The sequence below is a fragment of the Anomaloglossus baeobatrachus genome, chromosome 2 (assembly GCF_048569485.1).
Source record: "Anomaloglossus baeobatrachus isolate aAnoBae1 chromosome 2, aAnoBae1.hap1, whole genome shotgun sequence".
NCBI lineage: Eukaryota > Metazoa > Chordata > Amphibia > Anura > Aromobatidae > Anomaloglossus > Anomaloglossus baeobatrachus.
The window spans coordinates 234044172-234070911 of record NC_134354.1 but is presented as its reverse complement, the minus strand read 5'-3'; the positions used below and the strand labels follow the sequence as shown (position 1 = coordinate 234070911).

At 42.1% G+C, this 26740-nt stretch overlaps 1 protein-coding gene across 1 annotated transcript in view; it reads right to left on the bottom strand.

Annotated features, from left to right (window-relative positions):
• Positions 1–2850: 2850 nt before the first annotated feature.
• Positions 2851–26740, bottom strand: part of IKBKE (inhibitor of nuclear factor kappa B kinase subunit epsilon) — a 126505-nt gene continuing 102615 nt past the window's right edge. Inside the window, exons 14-21 of the mRNA XM_075335706.1 lie at positions 19786–19895; positions 15463–15539; positions 14268–14307; positions 14075–14176; positions 8437–8533; positions 8078–8184; positions 6204–6275; positions 2851–4466 (exon numbers count right to left, since the gene is read on the bottom strand). Of these exons, the coding sequence (XP_075191821.1) occupies positions 4451–4466; positions 6204–6275; positions 8078–8184; positions 8437–8533; positions 14075–14176; positions 14268–14307; positions 15463–15539; positions 19786–19895 (621 nt within the window). The 3' untranslated portion in view covers positions 2851–4450. The remainder of the gene's footprint in view (positions 4467–6203; positions 6276–8077; positions 8185–8436; positions 8534–14074; positions 14177–14267; positions 14308–15462; positions 15540–19785; positions 19896–26740) is intronic.

Here is a 26740-nt window from a genome sequence, read left to right as displayed (position 1 = left end):
AAGCAGAAAAGCAATGTCTGTCTTCCATTTGATCATTTTCATAGATTTTTTTATTTATTATTACTTTTGTCAGATTCAAGTTATTTCTGTGACCATTGTGGGTTTTCCTTTCATTAAACAAGGGGTACCAATAATTTTGACCACATGTGTATACAAAGAGCACCTACAGTGTCTGAAACACTCTTTATACCCTTTGAACTTTTCAACATTATTCACTCTACACTCACAAACTTAAATGTATTTTATCAGGATTTCATGATGTACCAAAATAAAGTAGTAAGTATTTGTGAAGTATAAAGGAAATAATGCATTGTTTTCTAAATATTTTAAAAATTTAAATCTGAAAATTGTGTTGAACATTTTAATTCAGCCCTTTGTAGTTTGATACCCCTAAACAAATTCTGAATGAATTTAAGAGAGGAATGGATGCTTTTCTTGATAGCAACAGTATAGAAGGTTATGAATAACATAATAATACAGGTAAATAGTTGACCCAGCTTAGGAGTTGGGAAATAATTTTTTTCCCTATGAAGAATACTGGCTTCTACTCTGTGGGTTTTTGCCTTCCACAGTACTGTAGAACAGCGGCACTAAAATAGGCTGAACTAAATGGACATAAGGTCTTCCTTCAGCCTTAGAAACTATGTTACTATGTTACTATGAATGATTATTTGCCTCCAAAAGTCACCTAATTAATAAATTGAGTCCACCTGTATGTAGGGTATACTTAGTATAACTGCAGCTGTCTTGTGAAGGCCTTCCGAAGTTTGTTTCAGAACATTAGCAATCAAAAAGCATCATGAAAACCACAGAATACACCAAGCAGGTCAGGGATAAAGTTGTGGAAAAGAGTAAAGCACGGTTAGGTTATGAAAAGTAGTACCTCTCATAGCTATCCTCACTGTTACCTCTCATTGCAATCCTGTCTGTGATGATAATGAAATTCTGGAAATGTTCTTTACAGAAGAGCAAATGTCAGCCTATTTCAAGGTTTATTGGTCAATGTGAAAATGGCAAGATATCACAATATCACTTTAATATAAAAAACGTAAAACATAAAAATGTTCTCTAAAAACAGAATATATGATTCCTGTCTTACCCCTATATTCTGCTTGTATGGGGAAGATGGGGGATTGAGGTGGAGTGGGAACATTCCTCATGTATCCTATGAAAGACAGCTAGTTTACCTTGATTATCTTGGGGTTCAGGTTGCTATTCCTGCCACAATGGGATCTGCATTCTTCTTTAGACTGATTGTTATTCTACAGTGTGTTTTAGACATCGTTTTTTTGATGCATTACGGTATTATATATAAGTAAAACCATTTTCCTGCTGTTTAGGAAAAGTGACTATTCAGTTGCATTACTAAGATGATTTACTATTAGTAGGGACACACTGCCATTCAGTTATAAAAGTAGAAATTACCACTGTACTAATTGCAAAAGGTTTATTGTGCACATAGTAATAAAACAAATAGTTGTATCAAACAATTTTCCTATTATAAAAGCAGATAAGTTCTGACAGATTGGCTTTGTTACTTACTGTCACCATTGAATGCTGAATATGCAGGGGCTCCCAGTTGCATCATATGTAATATGTTATATGAAACGTAAACATTTAGACCCCACATCAAAATTACATAGTTTATTACATAAAACAAACAAAAAAGTAATTATCAAATTAACATTTAAAATCAGCACAGAAACACAAGTCAACAAACAAGTGAGGGAAATGATGCATGGAGAGCACAATTGTCAAAAAGTATATAAATAAATAAATGGAAAATGAAGTACAAATATTCCTTTTGGGACAACCCCTCACTAATAACTATACATTTCGAAGTTATAGTCACTATATCTTATGGCCTCTTGTTTGCTGCCGCTCTGTCTCTGAGATCGTGCCACATTTTCTTAATATAAAACCCGCCTGCTGCAGAAGAATGGAGAGCGCTCCGGACAGTCCGACCATAGTCCTCCCCTTCTTCTCTATTGGCGTGGGATGCACCAGGGCTGATATTGAAGTTATGTAACCATCTCACAGTATAAAACAGGTAAGGAGACTCATAGTTTGGACTTTCCACAGTGGTCCCAATGCCTCTGTATCATTCATTTTTTTATACAATAGGCCTCTGCCTAAAAGCATCCGAGATTTGGAAGCAGTGATATTTACATTTATTATTATAATTGGCAGCTTTAGATTAAGAAGGCTAGACTTCAAGTTTAAAAAAGGTAGAACTTTTTTTTTTTTAATTGTGACAAATATAAAATTTTCTGTAACCAAGTGGCTGTTATACAGGGTGAGATTACAGCGCCAAAGCTAGTTATAGAAGTATAAATCTAGCTATGACTCCAATAGTAATGGCTACAATTGCATATCTCATGTCATTTTCAATGTTATGAAATTTTTTATAGTCAATATTTTTACTATATAGAGATTAATTTCATACTTACATTTAAATTTGGGGGGTCTCGGGGGTGCAGAAGCCCTTGCAAAGTTTGTCCTGATCATTTTTTATAAAATGAGGTTGCAATGTAAACTTTCAGTGTTTTCTCTTTTTTAAAGGGTTATTCCCATCTCCAAGATCCTATCCCAATATGCAGTAGGTGTAATAATAATAATAATATTAGCAAATACCTCTAATGAGAAATGTAGTATAGTTCTCCTGATATAGTCATGTCTCTTACCTCATGTGCAGGGCATTACAGCTTAGATATCTATGGTTACAACCATGAGCAACTAACTACCTATATGAGTCATCGTAATCATGGATGCTTAAGCTGCAATGCCCTACACATCAGGTAAGAGACAAAGCTAATCAGGAGAACTATACTGCATTTCAAACTTGAGGTATTTGCTAATATTATTTTTATACTACTACATATTGGGATAGGATATTGGTGATGGGAATTCCCCTTAAGGATTCCATTTACTATCACTTCCTACCTTATTTGTGTTAAAGAGTACCTGTTAATTGCTAAAAAAAAATGAGTTAAATATCTCAAAAATCCCTGAGCTCCCCGATTTTGCTAGTATTTTATGTTTTGCGAGATTTTCACATTTCTTGCTTTTGGAGCGCACTATGTGAATTCTCTGCTTGAAACTGGGCACTATTTCAGCATCTTCTCTGGGGGTGTGCAATTTTACCCCTCTTCCCAGATGTTGCCAATCACAGCTCGGCAGCGTCTGAGGCTGCTAGATCAAATGCCAAGCTGTGATTGGCAACATCTGGGAGGGGTGAAAACACACGCCACCAGGGAAGACTGTGAAGAAACGTCTGGTTGAACCACAAAGCAGAGATTTCACATGCTGTGCTCCAGAAGAAACATAAGAAGCTGAATCAGGGGAGCTCCATGATTTTTACAAGTTATTTGACTCCATTTTTTCAGCAAGTGACAGGTCCACTTTAAACAAAAATATAACAAACTATCATATTTTCAGATTACATAAAGTACAACATGGAAGAGTCACCTAAATTAAGACAATCGGTAACAGGGAAATAATTCAAACCGTCTTGTAGGGCAGAGGTAGTAGCGGGTAACTACTATATCTTTGGTACTATATGGCAGTGGTTAATTCCTGCTTCTTTGGTGTTCAGTAGAGGTTGTATAACAATTTAATGTCAATGTCCTTGCTGTTTAAGGTGGAAGTGGAGTTATAGTTTAATTCCCCGGCTGTCTAGCAGAAAGCCTCTTTGGTTATTTAGCATACAAGACAGATTAGACCTGTATACATTTTGCACATAATCAACAAAAAAAATTATCTAGGTGCCAGAACAGTGATTCAGCCATCTAGAATAGGAAAGAGTTGTTCACATTTCGAGCAGTCAGACCGTGGAATGCCCTACCGCAGAAGGATGTAATGGCAAATACTATATAAGCAAAAGGACTGTATGATTTCCTCAGCACAAATGGTATCGTGGGTTATTATATATAATCTATAAGTGGTCAAGGAAGGAGGAACTTGATGAACCTATGTCTTTTTTCAAATCTCTATAACTATGAAAGTCTGGCCGCTGGGTACTGATTTATACGAATGGATTTCTGCTAAAAATACATAATTATAACATTAGGAGGTCAAACCTAACAATAATAAGAAAACAGAGAAAAAGGATTTCGGATAAGATCTGAAAATGACAAACAGTATGTTAACAGCTTTCCCCAAAACATAGCTCCTAAAATTGAACTCCATCCAACAAATGAGGTTTTTCTCACTAGAAACACCACAGAGCTCATAAATGTCATCTCCTAGGATAAGTCTGTGCATTCCTCAGTTTAAGACGCCTGAAGATCTTTTCCTTTACTTTCAAGTATATGAAGAAAATGGAACGAGAACATGGTCACATTATTTGAGTCTGCTTTTGTTAAATATGTTCTAACCAATTTCTAAAGTTGCCGGGTTACAGTAAAGGCAAACACTGCACAGCCTTGTCCCATGCTCCAGTCCTAGCAGATCAGGATACGTTGAACCTGAGAAAGGCAAGATAACACAAAGTGTCATTTTTAATAGCAACAACTAGCTGTAGTACTCGGCCTTGACCGAGATAATAACTAAGGGTCTGTCTGTCTGTCTCCCTCTCTGAGCGTCTGTCTCCCTCTCTGTCTGCCTCTGTGAGTCTCTGTGTGTGTCTGTGTGTCTCTGTCTATGTGTCTCTGTCTGGGTGTCTTTCTGTATGTCTCTGTGTGTCTGTCTCTGTGTGTCTGTCTCTTTTTGTCTCTATTTCTGTATCTGTCTCTGTGTGTCTCTGTCTCTGTGTGTGTCTGTCTCTGTCTCTGTCTTTGTATGTGTCGGTCTCTGTCTCTTTGTGTCTCCATGTCTGTCTCTGTGTGTGTCTGTGTGTCTGTTTCTGTATGTGTCTGTCTCTAATTATGTCATATTACTTAAAACATAAGCTGTCTTATACTAAGAATGTCCTTCGTTGCCTATTGCAACCAATCAGAGCTCCTATTAATGACCGGTGTCTCCCAGCTCCATTGACTTTAATGTAAGCAGGTTTTTTGGCAAATAACTGTAACATAACATAGTCTATGACGTTCTATGACAGATCAAAGGCGAGGGTAGATCAAAGTGTGCCTGCGCAAGACCGCAATGCAAGCATGTGTTGATGACTTAGGACAAGTCATCTACACTGGGCTGGGTAAAAGGAGGACTGCGATCGCCGAAGAGAGGACACGCTGGACCGGAGAGCAGCGACACCCATCGGACCAGACCACCCCTAGGTGAGTATTATAAAAGTGTTCTTTACATTCTACAGAGCGGCCTGAGCTCTTATATACAGTATTCTAGAATGCTCTACATAAGGGCTAACTGATGGTGGACGCAACTTATAGTATCCAAATCTGGTGACAGGTTCCCTTTAAAGGGAATCGGTCTCCCTCAAATTAACATAAAATTATCTGCACAGTGATATAGGTGACTTAGCCGATATAAAATCATGTTAGCTCTGTACCGGTTACTGATTCAGTGCAGGAGAAAAATATTTTTAATTTGCATGTGAATGAAAGTGCTTGTGTCCACTATTGGTGTGGCCAAGTATTCGGTACATGGTGCCGCCACTTCATGTTGAGATCTTTCCCACTATTCTTATTGCCATTGCTTGCTTTCTAAAGTGAGTACTGACTGAACACAGCCCGTGCATGTACACTCTCACTGATACAGCCTGGAACCAGCTGTGTGCATACCCTGTAGTTAGTTCTGGCATGCGGACACTGTTTGCTATATTTTATATTTTAGGGTATCTTAGTGTAGTGAGTGGCATCTGCAGACGGGAGTCAGGAAGAACAATGTGCCTGCCCGCACTGTGTCCCAGTAGTATTAACACTGTTAATGCTAGGCGCATGTAGTGTCATGCGCACCACACACACGGACTAAATTCAATCATTGCTAGCTCTCGGAAGTGCTGTCAATTGATAGCAGGGAAAGGCTCTCAACATGCAAAATGAGAGGCGTAGCTGTGTAACAAACTCTTGGCAGCCCCAACAGTGCACTGAAGCCCCCTCATACGCATGCAAAGTAAAGGTAGTTTTCTCAGGCACGGGACCACCCGTTACAGTGCAAGTCCCCTATATCATTGTATAGATCATCTAATATTAATTGTAGGGGTAATAGTCTTCCATTAAATTATGCATTCTATTAAAAAATATATAAATTGGAATCACAAGCAATATTAATCTCATAAAATCATGTGACGATAAGCACAAGGTTACCTTTCTATAATAGTGTTGTTTTTTTCTAGTTCACAAGAGACGATCTTCATCTGGTCTCGCAGTTTAAGCATCCTTGGAGCAGACACAAATGTTTCCCAAGTTAGGATCACCATATGGAAGAAATACACCATCGGGTAGTGTCACCTTGCGTTGTTCCACACGTTCAGTGGTCACGTTGGGGCTTACATCCAAACTGTAAATCCGTCTGCACCATTATACTGAAAAGCCCCTTTGGCACATATGTTGTAATCACATTTCCCATTTTGCAGGGGGTTAGGATGTAATCCGCGATGGGACCACTGAATGTGGGGAACAACAAAATGTGAAAGCACCAAAACATATTCATCAAAAACATACTATGTGATTAAAGAAAGTAAAACTCTGACCAAACTTAAGGGGTTAAATTCTGTGACCAGTCCTGGGGGAAAATGGCTTAAAAAATAATGGCAAATAATCCATTTCAGAGCCAGCAATTAAAAATCCCTGAGATATTTTTAGAAATAAATAAGTACAATAACTCGTATGTGTGAGTGTCCGAGGAACTGCGATGAGTATTAGACTGATTACGTACTGCTTATTCAGTCCAATGATTATTCTCCCCATTTTCAGCCATATTTAGAATAAAAGATGTTTCCATGTCTATACATTCATTAAGCAATTTACACCTAAGATAAATGCCAGCTATTGAACACCTATTTTTTTTATTTAGAAAGGATCCCAATTCAGTGGTGATTAACTCTTTAATATATCTTAGAGCCTCTTTTTTGATACATAGCTCCAAAGCTTGACATAGACATGAATTTAAAGATACAATTCTGACTACCTATAGTGTCCAATAGGGGAAGCCAAAGAGCCTACTGCACGCAGTTAAAGGAATCTGTTGCCAGGTTCTCCCTAGCCCATCTGAGAGGTGCATGGTGTACAGGCAAAGGGCCGGATTCCAGTAATGTGTCACTTTATTTACTGGTTTTTGCATATTAATAAAATTACAGTTTAATCTGCTGCAGATCTGTCAGTTCCCTGAATGCTGAGCTCTGTATGACACCATCCACATCACTGATTTGCAGCTTTCTGTGTACACTGTGTATAGGCATAGACTTTCCAATCAGTGGTGGAGGAGGGGTTATTCAACGCAGCAGGTTTACTAGCCCTCTAATGATAATCTCCTTCTAATAAAACAGTGAATTTATCAAAACTATAACAATCCCAGTAAGTTACACATGGCTGGAATCAGGGTCTCTGTCTCAACATCATGCTGCTCTCAGATTAGGTGGCAGAGACCAATTGCCGGATTGCTTTTAATACATTAAACACAATATGAAATAGTATTACGCTCAAAATATTGCCCTAGTTAAAGGTGTTGTCCACTATTTGAGCAATCCCTTTTCATTCCTCATGTGCTCCCCGATAAAAATAAAATAGTCTATACTCACCACCAATGCCGGCATGGTTCCACTGACTGTAGAACTTGCATTCCTGGGACATTGTTATGACACAAAAGTGCCGCAACCAATCAGCGTTGCATTCCTTCTCCCAGTCTTTGGACATTTTCAGTAATAAACAGGAAGTGGGCACTGCCGCTAGCCACTCACTTCCTGTTAATTACTTACCCATCTGAAGGCAGGGATAAGGAAGATGGCGCTGATTGGTTGTAACAGTGTTGTGTGGACCCCGGAAACTCAAATCCAGACATCACTGGAACTGCGCCGGCACTGGATGTGTGTATAGGCTTTGTCATTTTTATGGCAGCCAACATGGGAATGAGAAGGTGTTGTCCAAGTAGTAGACAACCCCTTTAAAATAAAAAGTATTTTTAAGATAACCCCCAAGAGATCATCAGGTCACACTATGAAATGTCGGTGGGACAAACTCACCTAAGTGTTAGCTCTTCTTGTGCCGGACCACCATATGAGAAGCCATGGCTATGGTTTGGTTGTAATACAGAAGTCTGTTGAAGTCTTTGGGCTAATCTGTCTATACTCTGCAAAAATGAGGAGAATGAATACTTTTTTAGCTTTACCACCTAGCTACACAAACTAGCGATCCACTTGTCAATTTACTTGCAATCCAAAATTCTATGAATCACATAGAAAATCTGAGTACCACTATGTCCAAGATCTACAATTTATATATGTATAGTTATGTACAACCACCTTCAGTTACTTAGTACTGATATAAAAAATAACACAATAAGATAGGTAACGTTAATAACTATATTCAGTTACTACTGTACATTGTTAACAGATTCCTCATAATTCCGGAGGTCTTGAACACAGGCTGCCAAATATCCATTCACGAGTCCTAAGTGGTTCTGAATTTCAGTGATTGTCCTAGAATAAAAACAAATATAACTTCTTTTGATGACTATTATATCATAAAGGAATTTCTTTATCAGTTTCCCAGTTAAGAAGGCTATAAGCTCATCTAGTTGATATAGAAGTAGACAGAAATTTCCATGATGACAAAGCCAATATTCACCATCTTCGGAGAGAAATTAATTCAGGATTTAAAAGATGTGAATATGAATAAATTCGAGGATCAATAACTCCTCTGTAATAATTCAGTAACTTTACCTTGTAATTAAAGATGGGAGAATGTATTTGTGACGCCCCTGGACTATCAGGTCGTCAGAGGGTACTGCACAAGCTGCCCTTCCGTGCAGTATTCCGCCTCCCTCTTGGTTCTGGGTCCCTATCTAAATGGTGTTGCCTCCAACAGCAAATCAAATCCTACATACACCCTGCACCATACCCACCTGACACACCAGTGGACGGTTTGAGTGGAATAGAGTCGCCCACCTGGGGGGTCAGGGAGGGAAAGTGAGGCGAGTAGTCAGTCGGTCAGAGAGTTGAAGAAGAGTGGTTGGGAAGTAGCCCTCGAGCTGTGAGGAGTTCAGAGGAAGTCGGGAGCGGTGACTCCTGAAGGAACTGTCTAGGTTGCAGACGGTGGTCTGGGCCTAGAAGAGATGGACCCCCGGTCGCAGGGAATCGTGGCAAGGTGCCTGGACCTGTCGAGGAGGACAGCCGGCAGCCAAGCACCATCACCGGTCCGGGACTGAAGGCACAACGGGGTACACAGACCCTAGGTCGGGAAGTAGCTTCAGGCAACCGACAATTCACCTGAGGAGAATGGAGCCTTTATGATCTGTTCCCACCCGCTCCAGAATCGGGGCATTAGCGCAATGAGGGGGGTAGGACTTTCCAATCCAAAACGGTCCAGAAAATCCCAATCGTGAGCCCTGAGAGCAAGCTCCCATACTTAGCCATAGTAGGGAGCGGGGCCTGGCTAGTTCCATACTACCGGGCCACCAAGCTGAAGTCAAACTAAGTGCCAGGAGGCAGGTCACTGATCACCAGGCAACACTATTGGGGACGGGAGCCGGACGAGCTCCTCTCAGCGGCAGCGGTACCCAGAGACTTGGTTTACCCGGTTGTCAGTGTCAGCTTATGAACTGAGTGAGTACGAGAGTGACCCCTGCACCCCACACCGAGACCCGTGGAGGGCTACGACATCTTGCTGCCCCACTTCATCACCCCGGGTACTCCCTGCGGCAGCACTTCCCCAAATTACCGTACACCATGGGTGGCGTCACGAACTACATATCAACTCCCCTGTAAATACCCCCTTTCATTTGAGTGGCCGCACGACCCCCGGGTCCGGGGACCCTCGAGCCACAGCGAACCCGGATCCGAGCAGCTCGGCTGCTTCCACGGGGGCGGCACATATTCACAAGACTTCAGTCCAGCAGTTAGGTCAGTACTGAATGACTGCTGGACAGGAGGCCTGTGAATCTCCCTTACCTCCTGGCATTCCCGACTTTCTAGCCAGGCAGGTGCAATCCAGTTTATGCATTTGGCCGCAAGGAAAACATTGCGCTAAACAAAAGAGAAGCTGGAAATGCCAGGAAGAGAGTCACAGGGCTCCCGTCCAGCAGTCAGAGTTCTGACCTAACCGATGGACCATAGTCCTGCAAATTGATTCTCCCATCTTTACTTGTATGTATATGCCTAGCCTCACCACTAGGAGTTTACAAGGTACTGTTTGGGAACCACTGCCCTAGACCGTACACCCCAATTTCCTCTAGACGCAATTAAATGCTTCCATGTCAAAGAAATCTTGAGTGTGCATGACATGGTGTACAAACTGAATGGAATGATAAAAAAAATATGTGTTTGGCTCTAAACTCTCTGATTGTCATGACAGCATCTGACGTTGTTCACATTGCAGAATATGATACTCTATACTACACCACCTTTGGTGCTTCTGAGTTACACAGACAGGGTCAGGCATCGACCACTGTGTTCTCATTAGTGATAACAGCTATTCATTTTTGCCAGCCTGCTGGTTACCTCTTGGATCACATGTTGTGGGACACCTATCACAGTGACTACCCACCTTTTTAAGATGGTGGAGAGCCTATTCTCCCATGCCGACTATAACTTTTGCTAAACCGGTCCGTGTGCTGTATCCCAGTACTGCTGGTGATTGTATTACTTTGTGCTACGTTGTTGTGTAGTTCTACCATAGTCTTGTTTTTTTTCCTCCCTACTCTTATTTTCCTCCTAAGCACTTTTTGTCTTATACCTCTGTGTGTACTTGCCGTAAGATAGAGATTTGTTTTCCCCTGTGTGTCTGTTTTTGTTGTCTATATCGATCTTGCCGGGAACCTCCCTAAGGGTTGGGGGGATATAAGATCAGGGCTGGTCAGGAGTAGGGCAAGGAAAGAGGCCCAGATATCCTCACCATTAGAGGTAATGCTTGTATTAGGGATAGCTAGGGTCCCCTAGTCTGAGGGTCAGTCTCGGAGCTCCTGTCTCCTGCTGTCCACCATCATCATGACAGAATAAGACTAAACAGTAAACAGATCATACAAGTTGCCAACAAAAATATTTGTTGGCAACTAAAATGTTGGGATAAAGAAATATTTTGCTAATTGTCATCTAAAAGTGATCCCTCAGTAATTGATAGGCACATCATTCACAAAAATTACCCAGAAAAAAAAAAATACATTGCCAAACAAAATAGAAAGTTTTAGGCCATGTGCGCACGGCTTTTTGGTTGTGTTTAAGGCTCTGTGCGCACTAGTGCGTTTTACCCACGGATTTGCCGCGGAAATTTCTTGAGAAATGTCTGCAATCTTTGTGCAGACATTTCCCAGCAAATTCTATGAGAAAAAAAAATAGCTGTGCGCACTGTGCGGATTTTTCTCAAGAAATTTCCTTGAGAAGAATTTCTCAAGAAAATTTCTTGAGAAATGAGCATGTCAATTCTTTTCCGCAGGTACCCTGCGGATTTCGGCAGTACGGCCTGCAAAATCCGCAGGGAACCACCCGCGGGAAAATCCGCATGCGGATTTGGTGCGGATTTTTTCCGGAGGTCCGGAAATCTTTCACTCCCAGAAGTTTCTCAAGAAATTTTCTTGAGAAACTTCACATTTCTAGTGCGCACATAGCCTTAAACTGCACTGTGTCATTGACAAAATGCATGCGTTATGCTTTCCCAGTAAAGTCTATAAAAAAATCAGAAATTCCATGCACACATTGCTTTTTTTGGCAGCGTTTTGTTTGACAAATATTTATCAAAATCGTTGATTAAAACAAAGCAGCAAGTCACTTGTTCATTGCGTTTTGTGAACATTTTCCACCCACTGAAATGAATGAGGTGTGTCAAAATGCAACCAAAATGTTTAGCTGTGCGTTTGCACTGCCTTTTGGTTGCATTTTGGATGCATTTTTTTTTATCAACAAAAACGCAGGTCACCAACTTTTCTCCATTCTTTCTCTGTCTCTTTCTGCTTTATACTCACCGATCACCGACACGGCTGTCACACTGCTCCCACGGCCTCTCCTGCTTCTGAAAGTGCCAGCCGTTCATTAGGCTCATCTCATATTCACTTTACTCGCTCATTAGGCTCATCTCATAATCACTGCTTCCCCGCCCACCGGTGCCTATGATTGGTTGCAGTCAGACACGCCCCCACGCTGAGTGACAGCTGTCAGACTGCAACCAATCACAGCCGCCAGTGGGCGGGTCTATAGCATACCGTACAATAAATTATTAAAAAAAATGGCGTGCGGTCCCCCTCCAATTTTGTTACCCAGCCAAGATAAAGCCTCACAGCTGGGGACTGGTATTCTCAGACTGGGGACACCCACGTTATTGTGAGCCCCCAGCCTAAAAATATCAGCCAGCAGCCACCCGGAATTGCCGCATCCATTAGATGCGACAGTCCCGGGACTTTACCCAGCTCATTCCAATTGCCCTGGTGCGGTGGCAATCGAGGTAATAAGGTGTTAATGGCAGCCCACAGCAGCCACTAAGTCCTAGCTTAGTGATGGTAGGTGCCTATGAGACCCCCCCACATCACTAATCTGTAAGTGAAAGTAAATAAACACGAACACCTCAAAATCCTTTATTTGAAATAAAAGACAAAAAAGCCACCCTCTTTCACTACTTTATTAACCCCCAAACACCCCTCTAGGTCCGACATAATCCACACGCGGTCCCACAATGCATCCAGCACTGCTACATCTGACACTCACAGCGAGCGCCATAGAACAAGACTGCTTGCTGTGAGCTCCACGCAGCAACTGAAGTGAGTCGCGCTATCAGCGGTGACGTCACTCAGGTTAGCTGCTGCCACAGCTGGAGTCCTCCTCTTGTGACAGCAAATCACCCGAGTGACTGAAGTGAGCAGCGCGACCAGCGGTGCTGTCACTCAGGTGATTTCCGGTTACCGCTGGAGCTCTTCACCTGTGACCGCAAATCAGGCCGCGACACAGCAATAGAGCCATGTGCTGATAATTAACTTGGGTGAACCTCTGACGTCACAACTGCGGGCCCCGCACTACTGCCTCTGTTGTGCCACTGACGTCAGAGGTTCAAACGAGTTCATTCTCATCGTGCGGCTCTGTCTCTGTCTGCTGTCAGCGGGCAGTCATGCTCTACAATACTGCTGTGACATGACAGGGATGTAGCAGAGCTGAATCACCATGGGACTTCGTGTGGATTACTGCGGACCTGCAGGGGTGTTTAGGGGTTAATAAAGTGGTGGAAGAGGGTTTTTTTTGTATTTAATTCCAAATAAAGGATTTTGGGGGTGTATGTTTGTTTATTTACTTTCAATTACAGATTAGTGATGGGGACGGGGTCTAAGACTTAGTGGCTGCCATTAACTCCTTATTACCCCGATTGCCCCTGCACCAGGGCAACGGGAAGAGCCAGGTCCAGCGCCAGAATTGGCACATTTTATGGATGCACCTCTTCTGGGGCGGCTGTGAGCTGCTATTGTTAGGCTTGAAAGGACCAAATAACGATGGGCCTTCCCACCCTAATAATATTAGCCCCTAGTTGTCTGTTGCACCTTGGCTGGTTTTAGAAAAATGGGGTGACCCCACGCCACATCTTTTTTTTTTTTTTAATAAATCAAATTAAAAAAAGTGTAGGATCCCCTTTTCACAACCAGCCAGACAGCTGAGGGTTGCAGCCTGCAGCTGCTGTTCCTGTGCTGGATATGAAAAATAGGGGGGGACCCCACATCATTTTTTTTACCAAAACAAATAAAAAAAAAACAGCTGTCCAAGCTAGCCCTCTATCAAGCTATTCTGTTATTTCTTTCTATCTACTCTATATGTTCTATCTATTCTTTCTATCTATTTATTCTATCTATTCTAGCTATCTAGCAATTATCCTATCCTATCATATTTTATTTCTCCTTAAAAAAAAATGCACTGACAAAAACGCATCGAAAATGCATCATCAAAAACGCATGCATTTTTACCACTTTTCTTTATCAACTGAACTGTGAAAAGATTGTGTTCCTAATTTGCATTAGAGCAACATATCTTATTTGCATCACAGAATAATTATACCTCATCCTGCTGCTGTGTCCTGATAGAGCCGCTTGATATTTCTCCACAACATCTTCTTGAAATATTTTCAGGACGTTTTTGGCCAAGTTTGCTAAATTTATTCTGGCAATAGATTTAGAAAGAAAAATAAATAAGGAATTACACAGAAAAATGTCAATTTTTAGTTTTCAAAAAGTTGAATTCAGTTACTCACTTGTCCAGCTTATGTATCTGTTCTTCATTGTATGACAGTCCTTAAACAGAAGAGGAACACAATCATACATTCTGTATTAAAGGGTACCCTTCACCTCCATAAACTATATTTACTTGATATACTACTACTAGATATAGTGATAATCTGCATATGAATAGAGTTTATATATTGTGAAGCTGCAGCTACAGAGAGAAAATTAAGATATATTCTCCCTGCAGTCGCTCCCTTACACTCATGAAAGTTAAACTAATTCTTATAAACAATAAAGCAATCTTATATAAAGAGATAGATAGATAGATAGATGGAATAAATAGATATCCTGCATATATATAATATCATAACCCCCTACATATTATAAACTTGTATTCTTTAGTGCCTTTCATGTGGAGCTTATTCTACAGCTGTTTCTGCTTGTTTAACTTGAAAAATAAATAAATACATAGAAAAAATGAAGTGGGGTCCCCCCTATTTTGTGAAACCAGCAAAACTAAAGTAGACAGCTGCGGGCTGATATTATCAGACTGGGAAGGTCCATGGTTATTGAACAATTTCCTGCCTAAAAATACCAGCCCGTAGCCATCTCCGAAGTGGAGCATCATGAGATGCACCAATTCTGGAACTTCATCTTGGCTCTTCATGATTGCCCTGCTGCATTGGCAATCAGGGTAATGGTATTTGGGGATGATATCAGTTGTGAATTGTGCAAAAACGTAGATGACTTCAAGCCTGGTGCTAGTAATGGAGAGGTGACCATTAGACACCCTCTTTACTAGCCCAGTAAGTAAAAAGAAAAAAACACTAATATACAAATACTTATTATAAAAAAAACACTCTCAGACTTTTTCCCTGGTTCATCTTTCCATTTTCCTTTTTTGTTAATTTTAGAATGTAAAAGATGAAAATATATACATTTTTTTGCATAAAATACAAAGAAAATGTAATCTTTAACTTTTTACCTTTTAGAGATAATTTCATCTTCAACTTGCTTAACTGTTCACAATAATAGTAATTTTAACCAGGGGTGCCCAAACCTTTGCATGCCACTGTAAAAGCTAACTGACCTTCCAGTTGTCACAGTTGTGTTTAGAACCAATATGAATCAGCCCTTGGATGGTTTAATTGGATTTTCCTTATAATAGAATTAAAACATACATAATTCTGAAGACTTAGGAAATATATGTATATATTCACTCACGTGGTTGATGTTTTCGCTTTTTAAATTGCTTGAAGATTAATTGCATTTTTTGGAGACAGTGCTTCATACGATCAGTGCTGGATACAAAAATATTACAGCTACATTTACTCTCAGTACATTTTGGCATAGCGCATACACACTTATAGGTTGTGTTATTGGTGGCACAGGTTGGTTAAATAAAATTCTGTTAAATCTTTTTAGATCAATGAGCCTCTTGTGTCACACAATGACAAATTACAACTATTTCAATGGGCTTAAAGGGAATCTGTCAGCAGGATTTTGCGATGTAAGCTGAGGACAGCATGCTCTGAGGGTTAAAAAACAAAAAGCAACTGTGCTTCTCTTATGTGTGTGTGTGCTTTTGTTTACTTAAACTAATGGCTTTATTACCCTGTGATTAACATTGTAGGACTAGCTGGCTTGTGCAAGGTAGTCCAACATGCCCCCTGCTGTGACTGACACCTCACAGTCAATGCCCAATCTTTTTTGAGAGCCTGGTGTGGGCGGACAGCTCCTTGGGCTCAGCTACATGCTTAAAACTTAGTTGTTTGATTATGTGAGAACGGCTACACCCAGTAATCTATGTGGTACACCGTTGGATTCAGAATTTCCTTGCCCACCTTATGTTCCTGTCAGATGAGATAGCAAAAACATGCTGACATATACCCTTAAAGTGTCTGTATGATGCTTTATCCTATGTTGTGCATGATTACTAGAATAGTATGGAGTAGGGTAAGTTTACATGATTCAAAATTGCTGTCAACAAAATTATAGTTTGAAGATCCAGCTGAGGACAGTAGGTATTGAGAAAGATAGTCCGGAACCACACTTGCACCCAATCAGGGGATTGACAGGTCTCTCTTTATGAAAGCCAAACGGGGGCAATGCCTGACTACTCTGGTTTCCGGCTGAAACAACATTCTCCGTGAAACGTTGGGGTGTTTCAGAGAAAATGATATCTGAACTCATGCAGCCAGGCTCTGATTTATGCTGTCCGCGGTTTAGGCGACATGAACCAGCTGACCGGTTCCTTTTGAGTTAAATATCATCAGTGTTTATTATCATGCTATAACATCATTAAAGGGAATCGGTCATCATGTTTTTGCCACTTAATCCAAGGGGTACTTTGCACACTACGACATCGCAAGCCGATGCTTGCGATGCCGAGTGCGATAGTCCCCGCCCCCCGTCGCAGCAGCGATATCTTTTGATTGCTGCCGTAGCGAACATTATCGCTACGGCAGCTTCACATGCACTCACCTGCCCTGCGACGTCGCTCTGGCCGGCGACCCGCCTCCTTCCTAAGGGGGGGGGTCGTGCGGCGTCACAGTGACGTCACACGGCAGGCGGCCAATAGAAGCGGAGGGGCAGAGATGAGCGGGACGTAAAGATCCCGCCCACCTCCTTCCTTCCGCATAGCCGGTGTGAGCCGCGGTGACGCAGGTAGGAGATGTTCCTCGCTCCTGCGGCTTCTCACACAGCAATGTGTGCTGTCGCAGGAACGAGGAACAACATCGTACCGTCGCTGCAGCTAAATTATAGAAATGTCGGACACTACACCGATGATACGATTACGACGCTTTTGCGCTCGTTAATCGTATCATAAAGGATTTACACACTACGATATCGACAGCGACGCCGGATGTGCGTCACTTTCGATTTGACCCCACCGACATCGCACCTGCGATATCGTAGTGTGCAAAGTACCCCTAAGAGTAGCATGATGTACTGTAAATATGTACAGTATGAAAAAGGTCAGCACTCCGTTTTGAAAAGTAGTGGTGCTTGTAAGTGGGATGAGTACAATCGTGTTCCCATACAGCACTCTCTTTGCATGGATAAAGTTTATTGGGCAATAGTCAGAATTCAAAGGATGCTGTGACTTTAAATAATTGACATTTCAGCTCCTTTTGATACTTGTTCACATAATCACTGAGAAAAAAAACATAATATAGGTGTAATGAACTGAAAGTTTAAATACATTCTCCACAGAAGCACAATATAAAAGGAACATAAAGATTCTAAAAAAAAAAAAAATTATATATATGTGTGTGTGTGTTTGTCCAGGATTGGCATCTGCACTGTCGCAGCTACAGCCACAAAATTTTGCACACTCACACGTCTGGACCCGGAGAGTGTCATAGGCTATGTTGTGAGGCGAAATTTTCTATTGACCAATCAATTTTGCCCTTATTTACATAATGGGGAAAAAGTGAAACGAAAAAGTGTATCCGCACCGTCGCATTTACAATCACGAAATTTTGCACAGACACTTCATGTGACCCAGGGAACATCGTAGACTATGTTTTGACAGGAAAATTTAACACGCTTTACAGTTACTCTCCAAAAAACATGCCTGCATTAAAGTAAATGGAGCTTGGAACTACAGGTTATTAGTAGGAGCTGTGATTGGTTTCTATAGGAACAAAAGACATTCATAATATAAGAAGCTTATATGTGAAGTAATAACATGTCGGTGGGGAGACGGATAGAGAGAGACAGACAGAGACAGACAGAGTGACAGACAGGGAAAGAGACAGAGAGATAGAGACTGACAGGGAAAGAGACAGACAGAGGCAGACCTGGAAAGAGACAGACCTGGAAAGAGACAGATGGGGAAAGAGACAGATGGGGAAAGAAACAGACGGGGAAAGAAACAGACGGGGAAAGAGACAGATGGGGAAAGAGACAGATGGGGAAAGAGACAGATGGGGAAAGAGACAGACAGACATGCAGACAGGGACAGAGACAGGCAGACAGGGAAGGAGGAGACAGCCAGAGAGACAGACAAAGATAGATGGGGAAAGACACAGACCTTGATAGAGACAGACAGGGAAAGAGACAGAGAAATAGAGACAGACAAGGAAAGAGACATACAGAGACAGGCAGACAGGGAAAGAGACAGACAGGAAAATACACAGACAAAGAGACAGACGGGGAAAGAGACAGACCTGGGAAAGAGACAGACCTAGAAAGAGACAGATGGGGAAAGAAACAGAGAGATAGAGACAGACAAAAAAAGAGACAGACAGAGACAGGCAGACAGAGAAAGAGACAGACGGGGAAAGAGACAGACAGACGGGGAAAGAGACAGACGGGGAAAGAGACAGACAGACGGGGAAAGAGACAGACGGAGCACATTACTTGGCCAATTTAGTTAAATCTGTGTGGAATATCTGTGGTGTTTAAATAAATGTTGTGAAATGCTTCTATTAGCTTAGTTTTTGCCTTTAATAATTACATTTATATCTATTTGTTTTGTGGTTTTTGTGTGCAGAATACATTTTTGTTAATACATTCTATTTTGTTAACAACAGTTATTAACCCGCTCGAAGCCGGGTAGTACAGCTATATATATATATATATATATATATATATATATACACGCATATACATACACACACACTCAGATATATGAAACACAGATAATAGATCACTATACAAAATAAAAACATGATATAAAAAACAAAAAATGGCTTTAATAATAAGTAATAATTTGTATCTTATTTTTATCTTTTATACTGATCCCTTATCTGTGTTCTCTATATATATAAATTTTCATAATCCTTATGCTAATATTATATTATGCTGCTATAGAGAATCTATTTAAACTGTCACATTCTGTTGGCTCATACTTATGTTTTTTTCTCATATTGACTATGTGAACAAGTCTCAAGAAGAGCTGAAATGTTAATTATTTAAAGCCATAGTATCCTTTGAATTTTGACTATTGCCAAAATAAACTTTACTTTATTCATGCAAATACAGTGCAGTATGTGAACACTGCAGCATAACACAGTATAATATAGAGCCAGAAACCCTGATTCCAGTGATGTGTCATTTACTGGACTGCTAGCTATAGTTTTAAATCACTGCTATATCAGTAGGAGAATCACTAGAGGAATAGTAAATCTGCTTCCATGAAGTCCTCAATATTCATGAGTTAAATATAACCTCTCCCCTACAATTGATTGGCAGCCTTATGCCTATGCAGAGTGTACACAGAATGCTGCCAATCAGTGGTGTGGGAGAAGTTAAACAGAGCTCAGCATTCACCGAACTGGTACATCTGTAGCATATAACATTGTAATTTTATCAAAATTACAGTAAGTGATACAGCAGTGGAATCAGAATCTCTGCACCTACATTATGCTGTTCTCAGATGATATTGCAAAAACCTGGTGACAGATTCCCTTTAAAGTTATAATATAATACATAAAACTATTTTAAAATGATGCTGATAGATACTGAATATTGGCATATGAATCTAATGGTTCTAGTTTTGCTTTCAGATCAATACTACAGATAAAACCTATTAGTTACCTGGTATCCATCCGAATGTGATCTTGGTCTTTTGTAACCTCTAAGAGCAAGAAGCCCAGCTTGCCATCTTTATCTGGGCTGTGAGAACAACTGGACAGACTGTTCCTTATCTGCAGCATAACAGAGATATTGGTATATTTTACTATTGAGGCTTACATTTAGAGATGAGCGATGTTCAAATCGATCCGTTCGCCAATTTCAAATTCGAGATGTTTCGGGCGATGTTCGAGTCGTTCGACAAACTCGAACGATTTGCTTAACGTTCGACAGCTCGAGTTAACGTTCGATAACAGTTCGATCACCAAAAGCGTGGCTTTTCACAGTAAGGCTATGTGCGCACGTTGCATATATGCATGCGTCCTGCATCCCCAGCACAATCCCTCTCTCTTTCCTACTCACCGATCAGCTGCACGGCTGTCACAAAGCTCCGGTGGCTTTTCCTCTTTTGAAAATGCCGGCCGCTCATTATTCAATCTCGTATTCCCTGCTTCCCCCGCCCACCGGCGCCCATAATTGGCTGCAGGCAGACACGCCCCCACGCTAAGTGACAGCTGTCTCACTGCAACCAATCACAGCCGCCGGTGGGCGGGTCTATATCGTATAGTAAAATAAATAAATAAATAATTAAAAAAAAACCTGCAGTCCCCCCCAATTTTGATACCAGCCAAGATAAAGCCACACGGCTAGAGGCTGGTATTGTCAGGATGGGGAGTGCCACGTTATGGGGAGCCCACCACCCTAACAATATCAGCCAGTAGACGCCTGGAATTGCCGCATCCATTAGATGCGATAGTCCCAGGACTCAACCCGGCTCATCCATCATTGCCCTGGTGAGGTGGCAATCTGAGTAATAAGGAGTTAAATGGCAGCTTATAGCTGCCACTAAGTCCTAGGTTAATCATGGCAGGCGTGTCCCCGAGATACTTTCCATGATTAATCTGTAGTGAAAGTAAATAAACAAGCAAGCATCCAGCGCACATACATTCTGCATCAATTCTGCAGTCACAATACATTCACATGCGCTGCCAAATCGCTGCAGAATTATACGCATGGACACTGCGCAATGTGCGCAATGTTAATATTAATATCCAAATTCAGTGTATAGTGTGTGGGGGGGGGGGTTCCTGAAATAACAATATAAATAATAATAAAATAGTAAGTTGGATCAGTGTAGATTATAAGGCATAAATGTATGTATATACAGTACAGACGAAAAGTTTGGACACACCTCATTCAAAGAGTATTCTTTATTTTCATGACTCTAAAAATTGTAGATTCACATTGAAGACATCAAAACTATGAATGAAAACATATGGAATGAAGTACTTCAAAAAGTATGAAACAACTGAACATATGTCTTATATTCTAGGTTCTTCAAAGTAGCCACCTTTTGCTTTGATTACTGCTTTGCACACTCTTGGCATTCTCTTGATGAGCTTCAAGAGGTAGTCACCAGAAATGGTTTTCCAACAGTCTTGAAGGAGTTCCCAGAGATGCTTAGCACTTGTTGGCCCTTTTGCCTTCACTCTGCGGTCCAGCTGACCCCAAACCATCTCGATTGGCTTCAGGTCTGGTGACTGTGGAGGCCAGGTCATCTGGTGTAGCATCCCATCACTCTCCTTAGTCAAATAGCCCTTACACAGCCTGGAGGTGTGTTTGGGGTCATTGTCCTGTTGAAAAATAAATGATGGTCCAACTAAACGGAAACTGGATGGAATAGCATGCTGCTGCAAGATGCTGTGGTAGCCATGCTGGTTCAGTATGCCTTAAATTTTGAATAAATCCCCAACAGTGTCACCAGCAAAGCTCCCCCACACCATCACACCTCCTCCACCATGCTTTACGGTGGGAACCAGGCATGTAGAGTCCATCCGTTCACCTTTTCTACAAAGACACGGTGGTTGGATCCAAAGATCTCAAATTTGGACTCATCAGACCAAAGCACAGATTTTCACTGGTCTAATGTCCATTCCTTGTGTTCTTTAGCCCAAACAAGTCTCTTCTGCTTGTTGCCTGTCCTTAGCAGTGGTTTCCTAGCAGCTATTTTACCATGAAGGCCTGCTGCACAAAGTCTTCTCTTAATAGTTGTTCTAGAGATGAGAGATGATAAGGTGTGTCCAAACGTTTGGTCTGTACTGTATGAATACACTAAGGTGGGCTTTGCACACTACGACATCACAGGTGCGATGTCGGTGGGGTCAAATTGAAAATGACGCACTTCCGGCATCGCATGCGACATCGTAGTGTGTAAAGGCTCGATGATACGATTAACGAGCGCAAAAGCGTCGTAATCGTATCATCGGTGCAGCGTCGGCGTAATCCATAATTACGCTGACGCGACAGTCCGATGTTGTTCCTCGCTCCTGTGGCAGCACACATCGCTGTGTGTGAAGCCGCAGGAGCGAGGAACATCTCCTACCGGCGTCACTGCGGCTTCCGTAGGATATGCGGAAGAAAGGAGGTGGGCAGGATGTTTACATCCTGCTCATCTCCGCCCCTCCACTCCTATTGGCCGCCTGCCGTGTGACGTCGCAGTGACGCCGCACGACCCGCCCCCTTAACAAGGAGGCGGGTCGCCGGCCAGAGCGACGGTTGCAGGACAGGTGAGTCCATGTGAAGCTGCCGTAGCGATAATGTTCGCTACAGCAGCTATCACAAGAATGTCGCTGCTGCGACGGGGGCAGGAACTATCGCGCTCGGCATCGCAGCATCGGCCTGCGATGTCGCAGCGTGCAAAGTGCCCCTAAGGGTACTTTCACACTTGCGATAGTCGCAATCCCCAGCTTTGGAAAATAGCGCAATCCATTAACGGCTTGCGCTGTTTCCCATACACTTGTATGGATGACTGATTGCGACTAATGTGTCTGCGTTGCATCCGCCGCATGATGGATCAGTCGTGGAACGACTGGCCGTCGGGCGGCAGGGGCGCAGCATGTAGCGTTTTTTGAGCGGCGGAATCCCTTCTTTTTCACTGCGCATACTCCGCTCTTATGTTTAATAATTGAAATCAATGTTTCTCTCTCTCTCTTGGCGGCCTGCTTTTGAGAGCGATCAGCTGATCGGCCAGCTTTTATGAGCGATTAGCTGATCACCCGGCGGCCGGCCGCCAGTTGATCAGCTGATCGTTCACAATAGCCTGCCGCCGGTAAAACAGTAAAAAAAAAAACCCAAACGGATTGTTGTTTTGCAGCATCAGTCACATCAGTTGTGCCACTATCTGCAACGCATCCGTTGCAGCAGTCACATAACTCATTGTGACGGATGCCGCACAACACAAGTGTGAAAGTACCCTAATATGTATACATGGGTTTGTTCACCTCATTTTTAGGCCATTTTAACTCTTTCCTTCCCATATTGCTCAGTTTAGAGGAAACACTGGTGCCACTTATTGAAAGCAGCTACCTTATACCCCAATGAAAAAAAGGGAGCCAGCACGATCTGAAATTGGCATGCATCATATAAAAAGTGAAAATTCACAGATTTATTCCAACTGTACTATAATAAAAAAAAAAATGAGATTTTTAGCAAATAATTGATCAATTTTTTGAGCCACCCCTGCCAACGTCACGGCAAATCTCAATAGGGGGGTCCTACTCTATATTCTGTATTTCATGTGCCATGCGGCCTCCTAGATAAAGTTAAAAGCAGAACCATAATGGAGCACACATACCTGTAACCTGTATATAGCCGCTTCCATGTTGCAAAAAAGGCAATTGTGGATAGAGACCAGCCTAGGTCCCAGCATGTGGAGCAAGCTCTACACATACCAGGACTATATCAGAACTGATCCTCCCAGTGCCAAACAGCAACCATTGATAAAGGCGGACCAGATCCAAGAATGGTGCTTAATTAGCATTGCCTGTGGAAAGGGGTGAGGTAACTCAATCTGAACAGTTACCAACAGGAGGAATACATTGCAAACCAAAATCAGGCGTGCATGGTATGGTGATGGTCAGTCACCAGAATTGTAGCATAACTACAATCTAATCTCATTTATATTACAGTACAGTTGGAATAAATCTATGAATTTGCACTTTTTATATGATGCATGCCATTTTCAGATCGTGCTGGCTCCCCTCTCTCTCTGTTTGGTTGTAGTTATGCTACAAATGTCTGGTGGCTGGTCACCACCATGCTATGCACGCCTGATCTTGGTTTGCAATATATTCCTCCTGTTGGTAGCTGTACACATTCAGTTGCCTCACCCTTTCCACAGGCATTGCTAATTAAGCACCATTCTTGGATCTGGTCCGCCTTTATCAATGGTTGCTGTTTGGCACTGGGAGGGTCAGTTCTGATATAGTCCTGGTATGTGTAGAGCTTGCTCCACATGCTGGGACCTGGGCTGGCCTCTATCCACAATTGCCTCTTTTGCAACATAGAAGCGGTTATATACAGGTTACAGGTATGTGTGCTCCATTATGGTTCTGCTTTTAACTTTATCTAGGAGGCCGCATGGCACATGAAATACAGAATATAGAGTAGGACCCCCCTATTGAGATTTGCCGTGACGTTGGCAGGGGTGGCTCAAAGAATTGATCAATTATTTGCTAAAAATCTCATTTATATTAGAGTACAGTTGGAATAAATCTGTGAATTTGCACTTTTTATATGATGCATGCCAATTTCAGATCGTGCTGGCTCCCCTCTCTCTCTTATACCCCAATGTAGCGATCCAACAGAATAGTGAAAAAGTTGTACACACTTACCGTGTTTTTCCAAAAATAAGACACTGTCTTATATTTTTTTTGCCCCCCAAAAAAGCACTAGGGCTTTTTTTGGAGGAGGTCTTATTCTTGGAGAAACATGGTTGGGAGGTAAGTTTACCCCCCAAAAAAGCAGCCCCCCTACTTCCCAGGAGACTCATATATACCAGACCCGGACGTCTGCGTGGCTCCCAGGTCCTCCCTGTGATCTCCGGTGGGTGCTGCATGCCGTCCTCCTCTGCTTCTGGCTGACACACTCACACACAGCAGATCGCTGACACACTCACACACAGCAGATCACACACACACATGCGCACGCACGCACACATTACATCCAGCGTTAAACGATACTTCCGGCCGCCGGGAATGATGGGAGGAAGTCACGTGTGTCCACAGGTCCTGTAAGCAAGCATTGCGGCAGGTCCTTGCGCGCCACCGCACAGCCTCTCAGGATTCTGCTGGCGAGACGAAATCGGTGTCGCTTGATGTGGTGAGTGTGTGTGCAATCCGATGTGTGCGTGATTCGATGTTTGTGTGTGCGATCCGATGTTTGTGTGTGTGAGATCTGATGTGTGCGGGGATGCGATCACTGCAGGTCTTCTGCTCGGCGTCTGTGAGTGTGATTGCAGGGTGTCCGCTGTGTATAATGAAGTGTCCTGCAGTATTCTTTAACTAACTATGGCTAGGGCTTATTTTCGGGGGAGGGCTTATATTTAAGCCTTGCTTCGAAAATGCTGAAAATCCCTGCTAGGGCTTATTTTTGGGGGAGGTCTTATTTTTGGAAAAACGGTAATTCCTGGCTAAAATTAAGACATTATATGAACATTGAAATGTATGAGATACTGTGCTATAGTATGCATCATTTTAACAAACATGGAATATGGTTTGTAAATTGTTTCCCTATTCCGCTAGACTAGATTACTTTGTTATACTAACTACAGCCCTTTTTAATCAGAAGGAGATCATTGTAGTCCTATGAAGCACAGGGAGCGGTGATAATAGGGTGGCTAGCTCCATTAGATAGCCCTAGCAAGTTAGTTAATCAATATGTTTTCAAACAGATAGGAGTGTTACACAAATAAAAAGCATGCTAGATATTCTTGCAGGGGACATATCACTATAGATACTTGCAGCATTATTCAATATGCACATCACTATAATAAATTAGGGCATTCAAGTAAATTTGCATGAGCTAGTCTTCAGCCAGTATGTAAGTATGCAGTGGGAACGGAAAGTATTCAGACCCCTTTTAAATTTTTCACTTTTTGTTTCATTGCAGCCATTTGGTAAATTCAAAAAAGTTCATTTTTTTCTTATTAATGTACACTCTGCACTCCATCTTGACAGAACATAAAAAACAGAAATGTAGAAATTTTTGCAAACTTATTAAACAAGAAAAACAGAAATATCACATGGTCATAAGTATTCAGACCCTTTGTTCAGACACTCATATTTAAGTCACCTGCTGTCCATTTCCTTGTGATTCTCCATGAGATGGTTCTACTCCTTCATTGGAGTCCAGCTGTGTTTAATTAAACTGATAGGACTTGATTTGGAAAGGCACACACCTGTCTATGGCCGGTTTCACATATCAGTTTTTTGGTATCAGGCACAATCCGGCTTGTGCCTGATGCAACGGATCCGTCGCAGTTTGTGTAAAAACTGATGCTACGGATCCAGCAAAAAAACGGATTCGGGTTTGATTTTTTTTATTTCTTTTTCATGCTAAGAGAGAGAGATCCCATCATCACCGTACACACCCCGGCACTACCGCCCCCATTATCACCGCACACACCTCGGCACTACCTCCCACATCATCACTGTATACACCCAGGCACTACGGCCCCCATCATCACCGCACACACCGGCACTACCACCGCCATCATCACTGCACACACGTAAACACTACCGCACCCATCATCACTGCACACACCGGCACTACCTGAGTGACGTCGCCGCAGACTTCAGTTGCTCTGAGAAGCTCACAGAAACAGCGGTGTTCTACTGCCGCTCCTGTCAGCTTCCAATGTAGCTGAAAGCGTCGTGGGACCTCGAGTGGATTACGTCAGACCTGGAGGGGTATTTGAGGGTTAATAAAGTGGAGAAAGAGGGCGATTTTGTCTTTTATTTAAAATAAAGGATTTTTCGGTGTTTGTGTTTATCTACTCTCACTATAGATTAATCATGGGCGGTGTCTCATAGACGCCTACCATGATTAACCTAGGACTTAGTGGCAGTTATGGGCTGCC